Source organism: Pleurodeles waltl, chromosome 5 (genome assembly GCF_031143425.1).
Source record: "Pleurodeles waltl isolate 20211129_DDA chromosome 5, aPleWal1.hap1.20221129, whole genome shotgun sequence".
NCBI classification, from domain to species: Eukaryota; Metazoa; Chordata; class Amphibia; order Caudata; family Salamandridae; genus Pleurodeles; species Pleurodeles waltl.
The window spans coordinates 1,721,248,532-1,721,267,316 of NC_090444.1; the positions used below are offsets into that span (position 1 = coordinate 1,721,248,532).

At 46.4% G+C, this 18,785-nt stretch overlaps 1 protein-coding gene across 2 annotated transcripts in view; it reads right to left on the reverse strand.

Moving 5' to 3' along the window:
- ENPP4 (ectonucleotide pyrophosphatase/phosphodiesterase 4) overlaps positions 1-18,785 on the reverse strand; it is a 137,462-nt gene that overhangs the window by 59,696 nt on the left and 58,981 nt on the right. For both annotated transcript variants that reach the window (XM_069236095.1, XM_069236096.1), the window contains exon 2: positions 15,835-16,683. In XM_069236095.1, coding sequence (XP_069092196.1) covers positions 15,835-16,666 — 832 coding nt within the window. In that variant the 5' untranslated portion in view covers positions 16,667-16,683. The remainder of the gene's footprint in view (positions 1-15,834; positions 16,684-18,785) is intronic.

The following is an 18,785-nucleotide window of genomic DNA, read 5'->3' on the forward strand; positions in this document are numbered from 1 at the left end:
ACTCAAACTATCATGGAAGTGGGAGCCACCAGAGCTAAAACCCCTTTTGAGCTCCAGTTCCTTATGCTGATCAGTACCAGGGGTACAGTTTTGACCCTGTACGACCTAATAGCACGTGACACCCCTCAGACACGGCGACAGAATAAGGAATGAGAGCGAGCCCTAGAAATTTAAGTGGAACCCAAATGATGGGATAAACTGCAGAAAGACATACACACATGATCCACCTGCAAAGTTTGGTACGGTTGGCATACCCCACTCCACAAACTACACCGCATGTATCACAACGCCTCCCCCTGCTGCTGGAGGGGATGTGGGGTCCTACGGAAGCCACCACACATATGGTGGGAACGCCCAAAGATCCACCCGTTCTGGGAGGCAGTGGCCAAGCAGCTCTGAAAAGTTTTTAACTTTTCTGATTCCAACTGTGCCAGCGGGCAGGCTTTTGGGCCTTAAACCCCTCAAACCAGCACCAATGACAAGGGATGAGGGGCATATGTGCCTCTAATGTCTTGGAGCTGCAAAGTTGACGATAGCTCAAAGCTGTAAGTTGGCTGAATGCCCAGCTCTCACACAATGGTATCACAGACTGGAGACTACTGGCTATGGGCGGCTGATCAGCAATATGCAAGATGATCACCTGGCCTTTAAGGCCAAGTGGAAACTGCTTGTGTCGCAACTAGAGGGAGAGCTGCTCACACTACTTGTCTAGTAACGTTGGGTGTACAAAACACTAGGGTCACATTACGTGAAGAGACAGATAGGTCACAACCACGGGCATTAGGACACAGACTGAGTAAAATCATGCTGCCATGGGTGCACACTGAGGGTACGGGTTGGAGGAGGAGGTGTGGGGAGGGGGGCGGGATCGTGGGTTGAGGACAAGTGATGAAGGGACTATAGCCCATTTGCTGCCAGATCCGATGCCCTTCTGTAATTATTTTTAGTGGGCTTTTTCTCAATACATTGCCAGCTTGTTTCTCATTTGTAACCTCGCTGGAATGTTTAAGTTTTATTAAAAATGCCAATAAAATATTTTGAGAGAAGAAGCTCAATCGCTTGGGCTGATCTTCTCCTCGTTCTCGAGGAAGACAATGAATGGGAGATCACAATCTGGGTTTTGAGTGGGTTTTTGAGCACTCCATCATGCTATTTGGACTGGGTAATTTCCTGAAAAGTCTACCAGTGCTTTATAGATGTTGTTTTGTTACAAAATACCACATTTGTAACGGTCCTTCATGAAGGTGTATTACTTTGTATGCATATGAGCAATGAGGTGCAACGGTGGGACTCCGTATGTACACTGTGAGAACATAAATTAATAGTGAAAATTGCAGATGTGTGCAAACTCATATATTATGTCTTGGTTGTGTGTGGTATCCTCTCCACTGAGCAACAAATTCAAAATAAGTGGTCGCTTTTTGGAGTCACTGCCTTCCACCTCATCACAGAAATCCATGCATCTTTATAGCAAGCTTATAAACATATTCCTTCCAGCCATAACTCTCCCCCTGAGGAAAGTAATATGAAAGGAGGGCTTTAGCAAAGAAAGCCCTTGCAGCCCTGAAGGAAGCATCCATCAATGCGGTGTCATTCACGCAATCTAACAATACAAAACAATTCAGTATTCAGTGTGTATGCATCAGACAATTCGGCGGGAGCTGTGTAAGTGCAAATAAACACACAATAAACACGATTTACAACACCCATTAGCTCTTATATCTGGAAGCAGTCAAAGTATAAAAGAAACCTACCCCATCGTGGAAGAAAAAAGTGTAGCACTAGGTGAATCCTGCCTGAAATAGCGCAACTCTATCCTAGGAGCACATATCATTAGAGAACAGCCACAATTCTTGTTTTAATAATTAAGGCAGAATTCTATGACAGGACCGGATGCGGGGATTATTATAACTTCCCCTGTTCATTTCTGAAGCAACTTCATAGTAGAAACAATAAACTACATTTTCCATGATGCATAGGGGAAACAAACAACAAATGTGTCAGCCAATCAGCATCCACGGGCCCTTTGAAGAGGCATTGTTCTTTCCCGTTCTCCTCTTTCTTTGCGGCTCCAGAACAAGATAAGAAGCATGTTACCTTCTATTCAAATGTTTAAACCATTTTAATACTATTGACATGACAATTGCCTATAACTGTTAGGTGTTCAGTAATTTTATTCTGTTTGCCAGTTTCTTTACAGGGGGCCGCAGAGTCGAGGCTGTGCTTAGATTCAGTGGTCCTCTGACCAACAGGGGGTGCGTCCTGTAGGAGGCTGGACTGGCTTGTAGTGAGTACCAAGGGGTACTTGCACCTTGCACCAGGCCCAGTTATCCCTTATTAGTGTATAGGGTGTCTAGCAGCTTAGGCTGATAGATAATGGTAGCTTAGCAGAGCAGCTTAGGCTGAACTAGGAGACGTGTGAAGCTACTACAGTACCACCTAGTGTCATATGCACAATATCATAAGAAAACACAATACACAGTTATACTAAAAATAAAGGTACTTTATTTTTATGACAATATGCCAAAGTATCTTAGAGTGTACCCTCAGTGAGAGGATAGGAAATATACACAAGATATATATACACAATAGCAAAAATATGCAGTATAGTCTTAGAAAACAGTGCAAACAATGTATAGTTACAATAGGATGCAATGGGGAAACATAGGGATAGGGGCAACACAAACCATATACTCCAAAAGTGGAATGCGAACCACGAATGGACCCCAAACCTATGTGACCTTGTAGAGGGTCGCTGGGACTATTAGAAAATAGTGAGAGTTAGAAAAATAACCCTCCCCAAGACCCTGAAAAGTGAGTGCAAAGTGCACTAAAGTTCCCCTAAGGACAAAGTAGTCGTGTTAGAGGAATAATGCAGGAAAGACACAAACCAGCAATGCAACAACTGTGGATTTCCAATCTAGGGTACCTGTGGAACAAGGGGACCAAGTCCAAAAGTCACAAGCAAGTCGGAGATGGGCAGATGCCCAGGAAATGCCAGCTGCGGGTGCAAAGAAGATTCGACTGGACAGAAGAAGCTGAGGTTTCTGCAGGAACGAAAAGGGCTAGAGACTTCCCCTTCGGTGGACGGATCCCTCTCGCCTTGGAGAGTCGTGCAGAAGTGTTTTCCCGCCGAAAGAACGCCAACAAGCCTTGCTAGCTGCAAATCGTGCGTTTGGCGTTTTTGGACGCTGCTGGGGCCCAGGAGGGACCAGGAGGTCGCAAATTGGACCTGAAGAGAGAGGGGACGTCGAGCAAGACAAAGAGCCCTCACTGAAGCAGGTAGCACCCGGAGAAGTGCCAGAAACAGGCACTACGAGGATGCGTGAAACGGTGCTCGCCGAAGTTGCACAAAGGAGTCCCACGTCGCCGGAGACCAACTTAGAAAGTCGTGCAATGCAGGTTAGAGTGCCGTGGACCCAGGCTTGGCTGTGCACAAAGGATTTCCGCCGGAAGTGCACAGGGGCCGGAGTAGCTGCAAAGTCGCGGTTCCCAGCAATGCAGCCCAGCGAGGTGAGGCAAGGACTTACCTCCACCAAACTTGGACTGAAGAGTCACTGGACTGTGGGGGTCACTTGGACAGAGTCGCTGGATTCGAGGGACCTCGCTCGTCGTGCTGAGAGGAGACCCAAGGGACCGGTAATGCAGCTTTTTGGTGCCTGCGGTTGCAGGGGGAAGATTCCGTCGACCCACGGGAGATTTCTTCGGAGCTTCTGGTGCAGAGAGGAGGCAGGCTACCCCCACAGCATGCACAAGCAGGAAAACAGTCGAGAAGGCGGCAGGATCAGCGTTACAGAGTTGCAGTAGTCGTCTTTGCTACTATGTTGCAGGTTTGCAGGCTTCCAGCGCGGTCAGCAGTCGATTCCTTATCAGAAGGTGAAGAGAGAGATGCAGAGGAACTCGGCTGAGCTCATGCATTCGTTATCTGAGGTTTCCCCAGAGACAGAGACCCTAAATAGCCAGAAAAGAGGGTTTGGCTACCTAGGAGAGAGGATAGGCTACCAACACCTGAAGGAGCCTATCAGCAGGAGTCTCTGACGTCACCTGGTGGCACTGGCCACTCAGAGCAGCCCAGTGTGCCAGCAGCACCTCTGTTTCCAAGATGGCAGAGGTCTGGAGCACACTGGAGGAGCTCTGGAAACCTCCCAGGGGAGGTGCAGGTCAGGGGAGTGGTCACTCCCCTTTCCTTTGTCCAGTTTCGCGCCAGAGCAGGGGCTAAGGGGTCCCTGAACCGGTGTAGACTGGCTTATGCAGAATTGGGCACATCTGTGCCCAAGAAAGCATTTCCAGAGGCTGGGGGAGGCTACTCCTCCCCTGTCTTCACACCATTTTCCAAAGGGAGAGGGTGTCACACCCTCTCTCAGAGGAAGTTCTTTGTTCTGCCATCCTGGGCCAGGCCTGGCTGGACCCCAGGAGGGCAGATGCCTGTCTGAGGGGTTGGCAGCAGCAGCAGCTGCAGTGAAACCCCAGGAAGGGCAGTTTGGCAGTACCAGGGTCTGTGCTACAGACCACTGGGACCATGGGATTGTGCCAACTATGCCAGGATGGCATAGAGGGGGCAATTCCATGATCATAGACATGTTACATGGCCATATTCGGAGTTACCATGGTGAAGCTACATATAGGTAGTGACCTATATGTAGTGCACGCGTGTAATGGTGTCCCCGCACTCACAAAGTTCAGGGAATTAGCTCTGAACAATGTGGGGGCACCTTGGCTAGTGCCAGGGTGCCCTCACACTAAGTAACTTTGCACCTAACCTTTACCAGGTAAAGGTTAGACATATAGGTGACTTATAAGTTACTTAAGTGCAGTGTAAAATGGCTGTGAAATAACGTGGACGTTATTTCACTCAGGCTGCAGTGGCTGGCCTGTGTAAGAATTGTCAGAGCTCCCTATGGGTGGCAAAAGAAATGCTGCAGCCCATAGGGATCTCCTGGAACCCCAATACCCTGGGTACCTCAGTACCATATACTAGGGAATTATAAGGGTGTTCCAGTAAGCCAATGTAAATTGGTAAAAATGGTCACTAGCCTGTTAGTGACAATTTGGAAAGAAATGAGAGAGCATAACCACTGAGGTTCTGGTTAGCAGAGCCTCAGTGAGACAGTTAGTCACTACACAGGTAACACATTCAGGCACACTTATGAGCACTGGGGCCCTGGGTTACCAGGGTCCCAGTGACACATACAACTAAAACAACATATATACAGTGAAAAATGGGGGTAACATGCCAGGCAAGATGGTACTTTCCTACACAACCCCCCCCCCCCAAACGAAGGACAATAAGACTAGCCATGACCTGATGAGTCTTCATTGTCTAAGTGGAAATATCTGGAGAGTCCATCTGCATTGGAGTGGCTACTCCCAGGTCTATGTTCCACTGTATAGTCCATTCCCTGTAGAGATATGGACCACCTCAACAATTTAGGATTTTCACCTTTCATTTGTTTTAGCCAAAGTAGAGGTTTGTGGTCTGTCTGAACAATGAAGTGAGTGCCAAACAGGTATGGCCTCAACTTCTTCAGAGCCCAGACCACAGCAAAGGCCTCCCTCTCAATGGCAGACCAACGCTTTTCTCTAGGTGTCAACCTTCTACTAATAAAAGCAACAGGTTGATCCTGGCCCTCAGAATTAAGTTGTGATAGGACTGCCCCTACTCCTAATTCAGATGCATCAGTTTGGACATAGAATTTTTTAGAGTAACAAGGGCTTTTCAGGACAGGTGCAGAGCACATGGCCTGCTTCAGCTCCTCAAAAGCTTTCTGACAGTTTGCTGTCCATAATACCTTTTTAGGCATTTTCTTGGATGTGAGGTCATTAAGAGGGGCTGCAATGGAGCCATAGTTCTTAATGAAACTCCTGTAATACCCAGTGAGGCCTAGGAAGGCTCTCACCTGAGTCTGAGTGGTAGGGGGAACCCAATCAATAATAGTTTGGATTTTCCCCTGAAGTGGTGCAATCTGTTCCCCACCAACAAGGTGTCCCAGATAAACCACCTTACCCTGCCCTATCTGGCACTTTGAAGCCTTGATAGTGAGGCCTGCCTTTTGCAGAGCCTCCAAAACTTTCCATAGGTGGACCAGGTGATCATCCCAGCTGGAGCTAAAGACAGCTATATCGTCCAAATATGCTGCACTGAAAGCTTCCAGCCCTTGCAGGACTGTGTTCACCAACCTCTGAAAAGTGGCAGGTGCATTTTTCAAACCAAAAGGCATTACAGTAAACTGGTAATGTCCTCCAATGGTAGAAAATGCAGTCTTAGGTTTAGCATCTTCTGACAATTTGATCTGCCAATACCCTGCAGTCAAATCAAAAGTGCTTAGATACTTGGCAGATGCCAGTGTATCTATGAGCTCATCTGCCCTGGGTATAGGGTGAGCATCAGTTTTGGTTACCAAGTTGAGACCTCTATAGTCTACACAAAACCGCATTTCCTTCTTTCCATCTTTAGAATTGGGTTTTGATACCAGTACCACAGGAGAAGCCCATGGACTGTCAGAGTGCTCAACCACTCCTAGTTCTAACATTTTCTGAACTTCTTGCTTTATGCAGTCCCTGACATGGTCAGGCTGCCTATAGATCTTACTTTTGACAGGTAAACTGTCTCCAGTATCTATAGTGTGCTCACACCAAGAAGTGGTACCTGGCACAGTAGAGAAGAGTTCAGAGAATTGATCTAGGAGATTTATGCAATTATCTTTCTGCTCAGCAGTAAGACAATCAGCCAAAACTACACCTTCCCCAAGAGCATCTTGTTCTGTGGAAGAGAAGAGATCAGGTAGAGGATCACTGTCTTCTTCCTGTCCCTCATCAGTTGCCATGAGCAGGGTGAGATCAGCCCTGTCATAGTAGGGTTTCAGGCGGTTGACATGGAGCACCCTAAGGGGACTCCTGGCAGTGCCTAAGTCAACCAAGTAGGTGACTTCACCCTTCTTTTCAACAATTGTGTGGGGTCCACTCCATTTATCTTGGAGTGCTCTTGGGGCCACAGGCTCCAAGACCCACACTTTCTGCCCTGGTTGGTACTGAACCAAAACAGCCTTCTGATCATGCCATTGCTTCTGGAGCTCTTGGCTGGCCTGAAGGTTTTTACTGGCCTTTTTCATGTACTCAGCCATCCTTGATCTGAGGCCAAGTACATAATCCACAATATCCTGCTTAGGAGCTTTTAAAGGTTGTTCCCAACCCTCCTTTACAAGTGTGAGTGGACCCCTAACAGGGTGTCCAAAAAGAAGTTCAAAGGGGCTGAAGCCCACTCCTTTCTGGGGTACCTCCCTGTAGGCAAAAAGGAGGCATGGTAGAAGGATATCCCATCTCCTGCGGAGTTTTTCAGGGAGACCCATAATCATGCCTTTGAGAGTTTTATTAAATCTCTCCACCAGTCCATTTGTTTGTGGATGATAGGGTGTTGTGAACTTGTACGTTACACCACACTCCTTCCACATGGCCTTTAAGTATGCAGACATGAAATTGCTTCCTCTGTCTGATACTACTTCCTTTGGGAAGCCCACCCTGGAAAATATTCCCAGGAGGGCCTTTGCCACTGCAGGTGCTGTAGTGGTCCTTAAAGGAATAGCTTCAGGATATCTTGTGGCATGGTCCACTACCACTAAGATAAACCTATTGCCTGAAGCAGTAGGAGGGTCAAGGGGGCCAACTATGTCAACCCCTACCCTTTCAAAGGGAACCCCAACCACAGGCAGTGGGATAAGGGGTGCCTTTGGGGTGCCACCTGTCTTGCCACTGGCTTGACAGGTTTCACAGGACTTACAAAATTCCTTTGTGTCCTCAGACATCCTAGGCCAATGAAACAGGGGAACAAGCCTGTCCCAAGTTTTCATTTGTCCTAGATGCCCAGCTAAGGGAATGTCATGTGCCAGTGTTAGGAGGAACTTTCTGTACTCCTGAGGAATCACTAATCTCCTGGCAGCTCCAGGTTTAGGATCCCTATGCTCAGTGTACAAGAGGTTGTCCTCCCAGTAAACTCTGAGAGTCACTGACATCCCCATTAGCCTGTTTGACAGCTTGCTGTCTGAGACCCTCTAATGTGGGACAGGTTTGCTGTGCCACACTCAGCTCCTCTCTGGCAGGCCCCCCTTCACCCAAAAGCTCAGCAGTGTCTGCTTCCAGCTCCTCTGGTGTAGGTTCTGCACAGGGAGGGAATTCTTCTTCCTCAGAAGTTGAATCCACTGTAGAGGGAGGGATAGTAGGAAGTGGTTTGCTTCTACTAGCCCTAGCTTTAGGGAGCACTTGGTCCATTGTTCCAGGATCCAAGCTTCCCTGTCCTTTTTGCTTTTTGGCCTGAGCCCTTGTCAAAGCACAAATATGCCCTGGGATGCCCAGCATTGCTGCATGGGCCTCCAACTCCACATCTGACCAAGCTGATGTCTCCAAATCATTCCCTAATAGACAGTCTACAGGTAAATCTGAAGCTACCACAACTTTCTTTGGACCAGTTACCCCCCCCCAGTTGAGATTTACAACAGCCATGGGGTGGCTTTGTGTTATGTTGTGAGCATCGGTTACTTGGTACTGGTGTCCAAGTATGTGTTGTTCAGGGTGCACCAGTTTCTCAATCACCATTGTGACACTGGCACCTGTGTCCCTGTAGGCCTGGACCTCAACACCATTTATTAGGGTTAGTTGCTTGTACTTCTCCAAGTTATGGGGGCAAGCAACCAAAGTGGCTAAATCAATAGCCCCTTCAGAGACTAAAGTAGCCTCTGTGGTCTCCCTAATCAGACCAACCCCAACTAAATTACCAAAAGTGAGCCCAGCTACTCCCTTGGATTGGCTATTAGTAGGTTTGCTCCCACCACTACTGCTATTAGTAGGGACACTAGGTGTAGCAGTAGGGGTTGTAGTGGTAGGAGCTGTGGTGCCTTTCTTTGGACAACTGGGATCTGTTGTCCAATGGCCTTTTATTTTACATAAATAGCACCATGGTTTCTTTTCCTTGTTCTGATTAAAGGAGGATTTGGACCCACCACCCCCACCACAGTGTTTTTGTGGGCCTGATGAAGACTCATTTTTAGATTTGTCCCCACCCTTGTCAGAAGACTTACCATCCTTCTTTTTGTTGCCATCTTTGTCACCCCCTGTATGAACTTTTCTGTTCACTCTTGTTCTGACCCATTTGTCTGCCTTCTTTCCCAATTCTTGGGGAGAGGTCAGATCAGAGTCCACCAAGTACTGGTGCAACAAATCAGACACACAATTATTAAGAATATGCTCTCTCAGGATTAAGTTATACAGGCTGTCATAATCAGTAACTTTACTGCCATGTAACCACCCCTCCAAGGCCTTCACTGAATGGTCAATAAAATCAACCCAGTCTTGTGAAGACTCCTTTTTGGTCTCTCTGAACTTTATCCTGTACTGTTCAGTGGTTAAGCCATAACCATCCAGGAGTGCATTCTTAAGAACTTGGAAATTATTAGCATCATTTTCTTTCACAGTAAGGAGCCTATCCCTACCTTTTCCACTAAATGATAGCCATAGGATAGCAGCCCACTGCCTTTGAGGGACATCCTGTACAACACAGGCCCTCTCAAGTGCAGCAAACCACTTGTTAATGTCATCCCCCTCCTTATAAGGGGGAACTATCTTGTGCAGATTCCTGGAATCATGCTCTTTTGCAGGATGACTATGGGGAATACTGCTGCTGCCACCATGGGTATCTAAACCCAACTTCTGTCTTTCCTTCTCTAATTCAAAAGACTGTCTATCCAAATCCAGCTGTTGCTTTTTAAGCTTCAGTCTGGTTTGTTCCACCCTCAACTTATTGAGTTCCCTCTCTAACATTCTGTCATCAGGGTTGGTGGGAGGGACATTTCTAGAAACAGAGCTATGATGGGAATGAACAGAAGGAGACCTGTCCCTTACAGAAGCCACCCTAACAGCTTGGTTTACAGAAACATTACTACCAGTATGGTGAGAATAAATGCTTTTGCTATGATGTGAGACAACACTATTTATTTGGTGTGGCTCATCATCATTACCATCTATGCTAGATTGTCTAGTAATGGGCAGGCTAGGAAGTTTCTTTCCTGAATCTTTTCCTGGGGGAGTCCCTGAATCAGATTGGGAACTATTAGGTACTTTTTCAACAGATGGGGCACCTATGGCCTTATCCTGTTCTCTAAGCATGTTAAGTAACAGTTCCAAGGAAGGATTTTTCCCTACACTCAAACCTCTCTCTATACAGAGACTCCTTGCTCTTTTCCAGCTAAGGTTGTCATATGCAAGTTTGGACAGATCAACACTTTGGCCTGTGCCAGACATTTTTTAGAGAGAGTTACAGTGATAGAAAAAGAGAAAAAAGTTTTCAGAACTTTTTGGAAAGACAGAAAAAACTTTTTAAACTTTTAAGAACTTTTTGAAAGTTTAGAAGTACTTTTCAGCACTTAGAAAAGAGAGAGTGAAAAGAGGAAATGCAAAACTTTTTGGCTATGTGTATATACACTGACCTTGTTTTGTATATTTTTCTCTTATGAAAAGTACAATGACAAGAGTGGTAAGTAGTCTCAAGCACTTATCCCACCACTGCACAACCAATGTAGGAGGCTGGACTGGCTTGTAGTGAGTACCAAGGGGTACTTGCACCTTGCACCAGGCCCAGTTATCCCTTATTAGTGTATAGGGTGTCTAGCAGCTTAGGCTGATAGATAATGGTAGCTTAGCAGAGCAGCTTAGGCTGAACTAGGAGACGTGTGAAGCTACTACAGTACCACCTAGTGTCATATGCACAATATCATAAGAAAACACAATACACAGTTATACTAAAAATAAAGGTACTTTATTTTTATGACAATATGCCAAAGTATCTTAGAGTGTACCCTCAGTGAGAGGATAGGAAATATACACAAGATATATATACACAATAGCAAAAATATGCAGTATAGTCTTAGAAAACAGTGCAAACAATGTATAGTTACAATAGGATGCAATGGGGAAACATAGGGATAGGGGCAACACAAACCATATACTCCAAAAGTGGAATGCGAACCACGAATGGACCCCAAACCTATGTGACCTTGTAGAGGGTCGCTGGGACTATTAGAAAATAGTGAGAGTTAGAAAAATAACCCTCCCCAAGACCCTGAAAAGTGAGTGCAAAGTGCACTAAAGTTCCCCTAAGGACAAAGTAGTCGTGTTAGAGGAATAATGCAGGAAAGACACAAACCAGCAATGCAACAACTGTGGATTTCCAATCTAGGGTACCTGTGGAACAAGGGGACCAAGTCCAAAAGTCACAAGCAAGTCGGAGATGGGCAGATGCCCAGGAAATGCCAGCTGCGGGTGCAAAGAAGCTTCGACTGGACAGAAGAAGCTGAGGTTTCTGCAGGAACGAAAAGGGCTAGAGACTTCCCCTTTGGTGGACGGATCCCTCTCGCCTTGGAGAGTCGTGCAGAAGTGTTTTCCTGCCGAAAGAACGCCAACAAGCCTTGCTAGCTGCAAATCGTGCGTTTGGCGTTTTTGGACGCTGCTGGGGCCCAGGAGGGACCAGGAGGTCGCAAATTGGACCTGAAGAGAGAGGGGACGTCGAGCAAGACAAAGAGCCCTCACTGAATCAGGTAGCACCCGGAGAAGTGCCAGAAACAGGCACTATGAGGATGCGTGAAACGGTGCTCGCCGAAGTTGCACAAAGGAGTCCCACGTCGCTGGAGACCAACTTAGAAAGTCGTGCAATGCAGGTTAGAGTGCCGTGGACCCAGGCTTGGCTGTGCACAAAGGATTTCCGCCGGAAGTGCACAGGGGCCGGAGTAGCTGCAAAGTCGCGGTTCCCAGCAATGCAGCCCAGCGAGGTGAGGCAAGGACTTACCTCCACCAAACTTGGACTGAAGAGTCACTGGACTGTGGGGGTCACTTGGACAGAGTCGCTGGATTCGAGGGACCTCGCTCGTCGTGCTGAGAGGAGACCCAAGGGACCGGTAATGCAGCTTTTTGGTGCCTGCGGTTGCAGGGGGAAGATTCCGTCGACCCACGGGAGATTTCTTCGGAGCTTCTGGTGCAGAGAGGAGGCAGGCTACCCCCACAGCATGCACAAGCAGGAAAACAGTCAAGAAGGCGGCAGGATCAGCGTTACAGAGTTGCAGTAGTAGTCTTTGCTACTATGTTGCAGGTTTGCAGGCTTCCAGCGCGGTCAGCAGTCGATTCCTTATCAGAAGGTGAAGAGAGAGATGCAGAGGAACTCGGCTGAGCTCATGCATTCGTTATCTGAGGTTTCCCCAGAGACAGAGACCCTAAATAGCCAGAAAAGAGGGTTTGGCTACCTAGGAGAGAGGATAGGCTACCAACACCTGAAGGAGCCTATCAGCAGGAGTCTCTGACGTCACCTGGTGGCACTGGCCACTCAGAGCAGCCCAGTGTGCCAGCAGCACCTCTGTTTCCAAGATGGCAGAGGTCTGGAGCACACTGGAGGAGCTCTGGACACCTCCCAGGGGAGGTGCAGGTCAGGGGAGTGGTCACTCCCCTTTCCTTTGTCCAGTTTCACGCCAGAGCAGGGGCTAAGGGGTCCCTGAACCGGTGTAGACTGGCTTATGCAGAATTGGGCACATCTGTGCCCAAGAAAGCATTTCCAGAGGCTGGGGGAGGCTACTCCTCCCCTGCCTTCACACCATTTTCCAAAGGGAGAGGGTGTCACACCCTCTCTCAGAGGAAGTTCTTTGTTCTGCCATCCTGGGCCAGGCCTGGCTGGACCCCAGGAGGGCAGATGCCTGTCTGAGGGGTTGGCAGCAGCAGCAGCTGCAGTGAAACCCCAGGAAGGGCAGTTTGGCAGTACCAGGGTCTGTGCTACAGACCACTGGGACCATGGGATTGTGCCAACTATGCCAGGATGGCATAGAGGGGGCAATTCCATGATCATAGACATGTTACATGGCCATATTCGGAGTTACCATGGTGAAGCTACATATAGGTAGTGACCTATATGTAGTGCACGCGTGTAATGGTGTCCCCGCACTCACAAAGTTCAGGGAATTGGCTCTGAACAATGTGGGGGCACCTTGGCTAGTGCCAGGGTGCCCTCACACTAAGTAACTTTGCACCTAACCTTTACCAGGTAAAGGTTAGACATATAGGTGACTTATAAGTTACTTAAGTGCAGTGTAAAATGGCTGTGAAATAACGTGGACGTTATTTCACTCAGGCTGCAGTGGCTGGCCTGTGTAAGAATTGTCAGAGCTCCCTATGGGTGGCAAAAGAAATGCTGCAGCCCATAGGGATCTCCTGGAACCCCAATACCCTGGGTACCTCAGTACCATATACTAGGGAATTATAAGGGTGTTCCAGTAAGCCAATGTAAATTGGTAAAAATGGTCACTAGCCTGTTAGTGACAATTTGGAAAGAAATGAGAGAGCATAACCACTGAGGTTCTGGTTAGCAGAGCCTCAGTGAGACAGTTAGTCACTACACAGCTAACACATTCAGGCACACTTATGAGCACTGGGGCCCTGGGTTACCAGGGTCCCAGTGACACATACAACTAAAACAACATATATACAGTGAAAAATGGGGGTAACATGCCAGGCAAGATGGTACTTTCCTACATGTCCCACAAGTGCGGCCTACTCTTCCAGCCTGGGAGGAACCGCCCCATCTTAGGCCACCCTGCGCAGGAAGAGTCACTGTCTGTGCATCTCTCCTCAGCGTCTGACGTTTTGACAAGTGCACCTGTGTTCCTGCATTAAGCCCTGGCCCCCAGGAGCCTTGAAAATGACTCCCCACTGAGGTCCGTATTCTTCTAGAATGCCCTGCTGGGGTCAGCAACAAGCAGTCTGATGGTGATGGCCCAGGCTCTGCCGGTGAATTACTTACTGCGCAAGGTGATGCCCTCCTCCCCTGGCTAGGTGAGGCCTAAATGATATCTGTTGGTGCACAGACTTAAAAAGTTAATTACCCTATTGTGTTTTCCCTATCAGACACTGCCCCACAAGGTATTATACAGGTGAAGTCCACGCTAGCTAAACTCTGGCCTCTGGCCTACATATTAGTCGTTAATTCAGAGTGAACCAGGAAAGATGATAAATATGTGGAGGAACAAGAGGTGGAATATGTCCCTCAAGATATCACTTAGTGGAAGCAGTGGATGCCTCTTTGTAGAAGGCAGTCAAAAACACTGTGCCCTCCCTGAACCCCTCCCACAGGTGAAAGGCCTCCCTGGGGCCTACGGGTTTGCAGAACCTCCACAGCAGAGTAAGACAACTAAACGTCCTGGAGATACTCCCTTGACTGCCGCCTTTGACAGCCTTAAGAAAGCCCTCTTGGCGAGTGAACCGTAGTTCCCTGGTACCTGGGGATTGGATCCACCTCCTGGCAACTTAGACCCCTCTGCGGGTGACCCTCATTCACCCCAATATGACCCCCGCAAAGCCCCCCGCTTCCAAGACGTAAGTTTAAGTTGCTCACCTATGCCACCAAACTGGTGGTATAGGTGAGCAACACTGGTCCAGCGTACCTCAACAAACTAGCCCAGCGTACCTTAACCACCACCTCAACTTCTACCGACCCAAAAGTCACTTTTGATCTGCCTCCAGGAGAGTTCACGCCTTCCATGCATCAAGAAGGCTGGAAGAGGAGGACGCTCCTTCTCATACCTCACGGCCAAGACCTGGAACGACCTCCTGCAACACCTCAGAATCTCCCCTTCCCTCTCCCTCATGGACTTCCACAGGCACCTCAAGACATGGCTCTTCCAGGCGAAACAGGCATGATGTTTAGATAGTGTTTCCATTAATGTTCTCTCTGACTGTCAATTAAGCTATGTTTAAGGTGCAGTGGAGCCTGTTGTGACCCATTTTGTTTAACTCAGTATTCAGAATCTACAACGGGTTCCAGATTGTGCAGCTGCAGTGACAGGAGTCGTTCTAAAGACACATTAACCCCAGTTAGGCACACCAGACACCAGCATTTTCAATTTAGTGCATAAATGTGAATAGTACTTGCAGTCTCTCTAGTGAGATCAAAGTGTTTACAACTGGATGGGAGTCAATGGACTACACGGCAATGAGCAACTCTGGATCTTGTATGGTATGCATGCAAAGGCAGGATAAGTGGTAGGCATACTCCCAAAATGAAATGGCTGTACCATTTCTGCATCTTTCTTAAAGGGGCCATTCAGTTCTATCTCTCTACACTGGATGGCTCCTTTAAGGCATAAGCTTCTAATATGCCTATAAAAATGGCTTATGTAGTCGGTCTGCCTCTGTAAGTCGATGACTTGGGATCTCTACCGGTAAACCAATACAAGGTCACTTGGCAGTGTAGTCCACGCTCAGAACATGAAATAATGGTGGCTGTCTGATGGTGGCTTGCCATTTGCTAACAATGTTCTACTTTCTTGATGCTCGGAAGTAAGGCTTTGTAGATGCACCCTGTACTGAATTGTTGTTTGCAGCAATATTGTCCTTCTGCCTTGCCGTTTCTGAACAATTGAAGATTCTTTCTGACAAATGCAAGCCGCCATTGCCGCAAATCGAGTCCCCTTATGGGGATGCTGGAGACCAGCACTTTAGAATCTTCCTGGCATCAAAATAATTGCATTTACAATTCGGAATGGGAGCACCAAGTTATAGAGTATATGAAACAGAACAAAATATGCATACAGTCTAAACTAGCAAAGGAGAAATGAAAATGTAATATAAAAACATTTTTTTATTGCCATTGTCATGCAGATTATATGAATACCTATCAGGGAAATGCAAGGTTTTTAAAGGCAGTGCACAAGGATTCGTTTCAGGTAAATCAAACAATGGCAATATAATATAATGTGTCACATAGGGCCATCAATGATCAATTCACTTACAAAAGGAAAAATGATAAATTCATACCTTGTATTGGAAGTATGGCAGCAACTGGACTTTGATCGATAAGGGTGTAGTTACCAGGGCCGATGCACGCATCTAGATAAATCGTCCTATTAATGGACAGCTGTGCCATCCCATGATCACTTGTTATAATCACATTCACTTTGTCCCACAGCTCTGATGTCTTCAACTCATCAATCAAGAGGCCAATTTTATTATCCACTTCCTGTAGCACTTTCACCATAGTCTGGCTATTTGGCCCAAATTTATGTCCACTGGAATCTGGTTCATTCCAGTAAAGTGTTGCAAAATTGACTTGGCCATCTGGTCGGGTCATCCATGATGTGATATTTTTCACTCTTTGTGCAAATGGAACATTATCACTGTATTTCAAAAAATAGGAAGGCGTGATATTGTGGATAACCACATCAGTACCAGGCCACCCTGCGCCACCACTTTTATGACCCTGGAGTTCATTGGTCACCCAAAGAGGAAATGCCTCATTCCACCAGAAGGGATCTGAATCATTGAACAAAGAAAACGTCTTATTTGCATTTGGGTCGAACATAGAGTTGGCCACTATGCCATGACTTTCTGCAAACAGGCCTGTCACAATCGAGTAGTGGTTTGGGAAGGTTTTCGTAATGAAAACATTAGTAACGTGCTCTACCAACACACCGTCGCTGATTAGTTCCTTAAGACGGGGTAATGGAAAACGATTCAGATAATCTGCTCTGAAGCCATCAAAAGACACCAGCAGAAGCTTAGGAGAGGAGCTGTTTGTTTCAGCGGACAGAGTACAAGTCACAAATCCACAGACAATGAAGATTAAAACAAACTGCGCGCTTGAGAGCATCTTCAAAGATAATGTACCTAAAACATATAAAAGATGCAAATCAGACAACACATTCAAAGTAAATCAAATTGTAGCTCTTCTAAAAAACATAACTGTATGAAAACACATAGTAAAATGAAGTGTATAATTTGTCAATGTACGTATGTTTTATTTGTATAGCACACGCCAAGCCAAAAACGCAGCAGATAGCTGTACAGGGTCAATGTTAAAAACATGATGAACCTAATCTTAAAGAATCAATTAAATACCAAAATATTACATATATCTTACAAATCTGAACATTCCACTACTATCTAAGAACAGCTCAAATAAGATCTCTTAAACTGTATATCCTACAGTGAACAAATGTTATAGTTCCACAAAATGACATACACCCCACTGCAACAATTTTCAGGAGCGTCTCAAAACTTTTGCTACAGCAAATATACACTTCTCTTAACCCCTTCGCTGCCAGGCCTTTTCCCCCTAAGCTGCCAGGCATTCTTTTTGCTATTTGAGGCAGTTCGCGCTTAGGCACTCATAACTTTTTGTCCACATAAGCTACCCACTCCAAATTTGCGTCCTTTTTTTCCCCCAACATCCTATGGATTCTAGAGGTACCCAGAGTTTGCGGGTTCCCCTGAAGGAGACCAAGAAATTAGCTAAAATACAGCGAAAATTTTGTTTAAAATAAATAAAAAAAATGGCTTCAGAAGAAGGCTTGTGTTTTTCCCCCTGAAAATGGCATCAACAAAGGGTTTGCGGTGCTCAAACCACCATCTTCCCAGGAACAGGCAGACTTGAATCAGAAAACCCAATTTTTCAACAAACTTTTGGCATTTTACTGGGACATACCCCATTTTTACTATTTTTGTCCTTCAGCCTCCTTCCAGTTAGTGACAGAAATGGGTGTGAAACCAATGCTGGATCCCAGGAAGCTAAACATTTCTTAAAAGTAGATCCTACAAGGGCTTCCTACAGAACATAACAGCTGAAATAAAAAAAAAATTGAAATTGAGGTGAAAAAAAAAAAAACATTCTCCACGTTTTACTCTAACTTTTTTCTGCGATGTCAGATTTTTTAAAGCAATATACCGTTATGTCTGCTGGACTCTTCTGGTTGCGGGGATATATAGGGCTTGTAGGTTCATCAAGAACCCTAGGTACCCAGAGCCAATAAATGAGCAGCACCTTGCAATGGTTTTTCATTCTATACCGGGTATACAGCAATTCATTTGCTGAACTATAAAGAGTAAAAAATAGGTATCAAGAAAACCTTCGTATTTCCAAAATGGGCACAAGACTAGGTGATGAGAAGCAGTGGTTATTTGCACATCTCTGAATTCCAGGGTGCCCATAATAGCATGTGAATTACAGGGCATCTCTCATATAGACGTCTTTTTTACACACTGTTTACATTTGGAAGGAAAAATGTAGAGAAAGACAAGGGTCAGTAACACTTATTTTGCTATTCTGTGTTCCCCCAAGTCGGCGGATAAAAATGGTACCTCACTTACGTGGGTACGCCTAATGCTCGCAACAGGAAATGCAACATGGACACATCACATTTTTACATTGAAATCGGACGTGTTTTTTGCAAAGTGCCTAGCTGTGGATTTTGGCCTCTGGGTCAGCCGGCACCTAGGGAAACCTACCAAACCTGTGCATTTTTTAAAACTAGACACCTAGAGAAATCCAGGAAAGGGTGACTTGTGGGGCTCTCACCAGGTTCTGTTACCCAGAATCCTTTGCAAACCTCAAAATGTTGCCAAAATAAAATATATCTTTTCCTCACATTTTGGAGACCGAAAGTTCTGGAATCTGAGAGGAGCCACAAATGTCCTTCCACCCAGCGTTCCCCCAAGTCTCCCGATAAAAATGGTACCTCACTTGTGTGGGTAGGCCTAGTGCCCACGAAAGAAAATGCCCCAAAACACTATCTGGACACATCAAAATTATCAAATACAAAACTACCTGTTTCTTTTTTCTTGGGGGAGGAAAACTGCGTTTTTGGTCCTGGGCTCAGAAGCCATACAGGGAAATCTACTGAACCCAGACATTTCTAAAAACTAGACACCAGAGGGAGTCAAGGGAGGTGTGACTTGCGTGGATACCCCAGTGTTTTCTTACTAAGAATCCT